General features: G+C 34.2%; 1 protein-coding gene across 1 annotated transcript; it reads left to right on the top strand.

The window, feature by feature from the left end:
• Positions 1 to 412: 412 nt before the first annotated feature.
• LOC133201283 (GTP-binding protein 8-like) lies at positions 413 to 5,867 on the top strand. Its single transcript, XM_061337082.1, has 8 exons — positions 413 to 452; positions 2,182 to 2,310; positions 2,460 to 2,863; positions 3,145 to 3,246; positions 3,390 to 3,520; positions 5,070 to 5,169; positions 5,256 to 5,374; positions 5,453 to 5,867. The coding sequence occupies exons 3-8, from the start codon at positions 2,543 to 2,545 to the stop codon at positions 5,526 to 5,528; spliced, it is 849 nt and encodes a 282-aa protein (XP_061193066.1). The 5' UTR covers positions 413 to 452; positions 2,182 to 2,310; positions 2,460 to 2,542; the 3' UTR covers positions 5,529 to 5,867.
• Positions 5,868 to 6,539: the final 672 nt, after the last annotated feature.

The following is a 6,539-nucleotide window of genomic DNA, read 5'->3' on the forward strand; positions in this document are numbered from 1 at the left end:
AACGAAAATTTATTTGATTTAATTCATTTGATGATACATGTATACATATTACATAACAATGAGAATTTTCCATAGAAATTTTATCAGTTTAATATTCTCCTGTCCAATAGGCAATATAAATCCTGATACAACATCAAGGGTCTTGTGTCAACAGGTTGCCATGGCACCCTTGACAAACTTCATTTGATATCTTACATGCTGACTGCAGTGATGTCTTTCGGGAAAATTACAAATCATGATTGTTTTTCTTATCTCTCAACCAATCACATCAAGTCCTTCTGTGATGAACATGTAACGTGCATTTTAGATTTATTGATGAAGGGTCTTGAAAAGAGTGAAAACGTGAGATAAATTTTATGGTCGGGATCGAGATCTAGAAATACAAACCAACATGTCTGCGCCCAACACAAAATTGAAAATATTGAAAAGTTAGAAGTTTTCCTTTAGATTAAGTGAGTGGACACCTGAGACTCACTGGACTTGTAACTACTATAGTATCTGTCAACTTATATTGAGACTACGCTCCTGCAAGCCCGTAGATATTATTAGGTTACCCTTTAGCTGTTTAGCACAGTCGGTAGAGCCACACTGTTTATGTTTTAACAAATATCAATAGGTATATACATGTTCCAAGAACCTGTGGATTGAGCGTCGAATTTTATAAATCTGGGGATTGTAGGTTAAGCTACATTGCCGAACTCCCACCTCCAAACTAAGCTCCAGCTAAGTTTTCAAATGTAGTAGATGTATATAATAAGATATGGCCTTTTTCCAAAAGAAATAATATTGAGAGCTGTCAGGCCTTTTGCATTATGCTAGAATGCTCCATGTAAGAATTTTAAGTGATCATTGTATTTGTCTCAACAATAGACTGTTTCTTGATAACTGTGTTACTGCTCTTTTGCAAGCTAGCAAATGATACATGTATAGCTGAGTGAAATATGATGAAAAAGCAATTGTTTGATATACGTTATTTAATTATCTGTTCAACAAAACAACAAACGTTATTAATTTGCCCTGCAAAAGAGTAATGCTGCAGTTATCGTGAAAGGGCTAATTGGAAAAATTATCTTGAATGTTCAATTATTAGTATTAAATTTATTCATCACCATGTTGGTATAAAGTCAAAATAACAAATCAAATGACGGACAACAGAAAAAAGAAAAGGGAAAATATTATAATGGCTACAGCATGCCAGACAAATTCTCACAATCTTTATAGTCCATGGATTTGTTTTCTCTGCATAAAGCATGTATCTAAATAGTTACATGAATGTTTTGTAGTATCAATATGTAAACACAGAGGCGTAGTCACAAACTTAAAATTTGGGAGGGGAGGGGGCTCAAATCCAAGAAAGTTCTAAAACGTGTAATATAAAGAAATTAACAGGCCTGTAGGAAGCAATTTCACTTTGAGTTGGCACAACCATATATTTTCAGTTCAAATTCCTTGACAACAAAAAAAAAAAAAAAAAAAAAAAGGTCATCAGACGTTATTATTGAGGCGCACAATGATATAGTAGCTATGTTTTCTATAGTATTCTAAATATATATATATAAAATAAATATCGGAGGGCAAAAGATACAAGGTATATTACATTACTGTTACTTCAAGAAAATTGCTTACTCAGTTGTTGATGCAAATAAAATAAATTTGCCATAAAATGAGGTTTACTATAATTTCATCATAACTGTGATTTTGTTCTACATTAAGTGGGGGGGGGGGGGGGCACAGACATACTCTTGCCCCCCCCCCCCCCCCATCTGAAAGTAGGGGGCTAGTGCCCTGCTGCCCCCCCCCCCCCCCAAATCGGCTAAAAGAATCTGAGTTACGTGTCTTCCAGAGCAAAGATAGTTTAAGGTACAAGGGAGAAATGTAGTGGTTTTGGCCTGGATAGTCCATTGGTTAGAGCACTTGACTTGTGATGCATAGGGGGCCCAAGTTCAATTCCTGGTCCAGCCATAGGCACTTGATGTCATATTTTTCTTGTGATAAGAAACATATATAATGTTAAGTGCCTGTGGGTCAAGCCACACAGTTTCTCCTTTCCTGTCACATATGATAACAAACTAAATTTTGATAGACCCATGGACACTACTTCAAATCAACTTGTGCAAGAAATGAGCTGTGTTGTCTATGCAGTGTTCTTTTTTAATAATTTATCTAAAACTTTTATTGTAGGTACAGCAAAATAATAATGTTTTATATGATAGAATCTTGGGGAATTAGCTGAGTCATATGCCCACGTCTATCTTATGGCTGTGCAGGTATATCTGGAATTTCACATACAATTTACCAGTCAGTTAAACAGTAAGTACAGTGCTAAGGACACTGTGATCCTTAACTTCTCATCATTTTAACTCTATATGGCTTAGTCTTTAAATAAAAAGTTATCAAAAGTTCCTGTGATGCTAATTAAGGTCAACTCCTGTTAAAAGGAATGTGTCTGGTTTCTATAGGTATTATAACTGGCATTATAGAAGCTTGATTCAAGGAGGGCTTGAAATGGTTTGCATTGCTTGATTATTGTGATGTGCTGAATATGAGATTAGTAGTGACTGGCATGATTTCCTCTGTCAAGAGACTTGAACCCTGTGTCCAGGTCTTCAGAAATGTCACAAGTCTATGGAACAGGGAGTATTCCTTGAGAAGTCATGCAGATTCCTGGAGGATCAATCCAATAGAGGATTTACAGGACTTTGTTGCTGTCCCACTTATAAAGAAAGAAAACTATCTATTTAACCCATCTCCAGAGGACATAGAGAAGGGACACAATCTCTTTATACAAAAACCTGGGCATGTTATCAAAATGGTGAAATCAGTGGTAGATCTAGAAAAGCTACCAGTACAGAATATTCCAGAGGTTTGTGTAATTATTAGCTATAATGAACTCTTTGTTCCCATAGTTAAGCAACTGGGAGAGAGATTCAGTATTTAATGTGGTGAATGTAATAGCTGAGGAAAGTAAAGCTGATCACAGTCATTACTGTGGACATATTCAATGTCACAGTTTCTTAAATTTCTACGCAACACAGATATTTTAAAATTTCTTCTGGTTACTTAAGTAATCTGTTTATCTCCATCATCCTTACCTAGTAGGAAAGCTTGCTGGAATTAACACCACTAAATATTTCTTCTGTACAGGTATCCTTTGTTGGCCAAAGTAATGTTGGAAAGTCCTCACTAATCAATGCATTGTTTTGTAATGCTGTGAACACTAACCTAGTCAGGATAGGTAAAACACCAGTAAGTAAAGGTAGATAACACAGGTGTAATCTGTTAAACTTGTAGCATATTTTGGAATTCTCTCATCAATACTTAGGATTTTATCCTATATTTTTCTAAGCTAAAGTAAGGGATTTGTTGTGTATTTTGTGTTGTTCTTGTAGGGATTGACCAAAACTTTGCTGTTTTTCAATGTGGGTAAACAGCTTTCCCTGGTGGATATGCCAGGCTATGGTACAAACATGCCATCCTATTACACAGAGACCATGCACACCTACCTCAAGACCAGAAGAGAGTGAGTTCTATTTAATCTTGTAAAGATGCAAATAATGAGTAATGTTTGCTAAAATAGCATGATTATGATGATGTGTTTACAGTAGTCTCACAGAGTGAGCAATTTTGAAATCAATTGGTTTTATATATGTGATTTGGACCCATTAGTTTAAACTATAAGAAACTAGTGCTAATTGTAACGGGAACCGTTACAGATGTTCCCCAAACGGCTCCCCAATCCCTTATGATGCCCCATTCCCTACAAGCTTCAATAAATTAGACAATACTTTTGTAATATAGATGGACACTTTATATTTAAGGGTATTTCATTGGAAAACTACTCCGATATAGCCATATGGGTATTAGCTAATCAAATTTCAGTGCATGTGCTTGCACATGTTTTCTACATTTTTCACATTAATTTTCTTATAGTGTCTCACAATACATACATTTGTGTTAAATATTAAAGAATTTCATTGATAAATAAGAGAGATGTGACCATTTAAGTATTAGCCAATCAGAATTCAGCATACGCGCATGCATGGCCTTGCATTCAGTTTTGATAGTATCATAATGTAGGAGCTCTATGTGCCTTTCCATGTCGTAAATTTCATCCTGTTTTGTTGAAAACCAAGGGAGTTATAGACATTTAAAGTTTCAACCAATCAGATTGCAGCACACCTGCATGCGCGTGTTTTCAAGAAATTTCCTATATAAAATGTTGTAGCACCTTATAATATATACTTATATTCTAAATTTCAAAGTATTTTGTCAAAAAACAAGGAAAATATTGAGATTTTTGTATCAGCCAATCAGAGGAGAGCGCACGTGCATGCGCGTGAGTTCACGCTAATTTGACCATGTCATCTTGTCTAGACTACTAATATATCTTTATATTTTGAGTTTCAAAGCAATTCATCAAGAAATATAAAAGTTACGGCTTCATCAAGTATATCAGTCATTTCACTCATTGCACGTGCGCGCACGTGCATGCAGGTGCGCGCAAAATGACCTTCGTTCCGAACACCTACACAACATGCCTATTAACCCTAAAAAGGTTCCATGTCAATCGGATGAGTGGTTCTATGAGAACACTCCCGGACAAAAAAGTACCGGAGAAGAAAATAGAAAAAAAGAATAATAATAATAATAATAATAAGAAACAGAGTAAAAACAATATGTTCCCAAACTTCGTTTGGGGAACATAATAAAACATTGATAATTGGTATGAGTAAAGATTAAATCAGGTCAGATCAAGGTCATATACTAAGGTTAAATTTGAAGGACCATGAACATCAGATTTTGCTATGTTTGAGGCTCTATATGTCAATAAAGTGTTGACATTTGATGGAGTTGGCAAGAAAAGAAAAAATAAGTACAGGGTTAGAGAATGGGTGTGTGTAGAAGTGGCTTTAGGTATGTTATTTATAAGGATTTCACATCCTTAGCAGCAGTGGCTGGTGGGTAAACTAATAGCTCAGTCAGATGAGGCAGACTGGATTTTAAAGCTAACTGATCAAAATAATAAGTGGTATGGATGTCTAATTCATGATGAAATTCTTTTATTTTAGACTCTGTAGGTCGTTTTTATTAGTGGATAGTGAGCAAGGACTTACCAATTTAGATAAACAGGGACTAAAGATGATGGAGAACCTTGCCAAACCTTATGCTGTATGTCTATTTTTATATTGGGCAAGTTGGCAATAAATGTTTACCTATTCAGAGTATATCATGTTTTATTAACACGTATTTGACAGATTGTTATGACAAAGATTGACAAACCCAGAAGATCAGTTCTTGTGAAAAATTTGATGGAGGTTTTAGACCATGCTAACAAGCACACACATATCTGCTTTCCTCAGCCATTTCTTGTTTGGTAAGTACTTTTACCTTATGTCAAGAAATGAACAGGTTAATTGCCATAATTTCCTCATCTCAAATCATATTTTTTCAGTGCACCTTCATTAGCTGGGATCATGTACCTGCAGACTTTTATTGCCCATGTGACAGGAAATTTACAGCTGATGTGACAGGAAATTTACAGCTGACATGATAGGCAATTTACTGTTGATATAACAGGAAATTTACAGCTGATTTAACAGGAAATTTACAGCAGATTTAACAGAGAATTTACAGCAGATGTGATAGTTTACAGCTCAACTCAATTAAAAGAGAGAATTGTGTTCACACACCATTTGTAAAGGACAGTAAAATATTTCACATAAAGTGGGCAGGAAATGGAAACCAGAGGACGGAGGACTGAAAATCTGATAGATTGACAGATTAATTAAAAACAGTAGATGATTTGTGGTTGACATTTTTATTCAATGCCATTTTATTTTTGTAAAATAAATAAGTGACAAACAATATCAATGTGTTTTGTGTAAGATTATAAAAACTATCACAGTGGAATTTTCAAAAATCAGAAATTTATAAAAGTGAACAGGTGTACCAAATAATAGAAATTTAAAACACTTTTTTAATAAAATAAAAATTATTGGTCTCATTACACAAATACTGTATATTTAAATACTAGCATTATTACAAGTTGAACATACAAACTTACAGTGTAAAAATATTCGTCACAACAGTTAAAATTACAGTAAATGAATAAAGACTGGTCTCTAGCATATATCAGTACATAATTTATTTTTAAAAACTGCACTTTTCAGTACTTTCATCCCAGTTAACTGTTAAAATGTTTTAGTACATGTATTGTCAAACTGAAGTATCTCGCGGTGCTAAAAAAATGCTTTACTTAAATTACATAGGAAATCTTTACAGAATATTTATTACTTATCTGATATACAGTATGTCTACATGTACATATACATACTACTTTTATGTATATTTTTGGTATAAATAATAGAGAAACATTTCACTTTCTACTACTATAATTCTGATTAATAACAGTGATAATGTTGTGAACTGTAAACAGTGGGCAGGCAATGCATACACAACCCTGAGCTTAATAATAGCGGCTAAGGATGGATTTGTGGAGAATATGTTCTTAAATAAATAATTAATAAAAACTAGACAAA

This window comes from Saccostrea echinata, unplaced genomic scaffold (genome assembly GCF_033153115.1).
Source record: "Saccostrea echinata isolate AGI-Se365-2 ecotype Australia unplaced genomic scaffold, CSIRO_AGI_Sech_v1 ptg000043l, whole genome shotgun sequence".
Taxonomy (NCBI): Eukaryota; Metazoa; Mollusca; class Bivalvia; order Ostreida; family Ostreidae; genus Saccostrea; species Saccostrea echinata.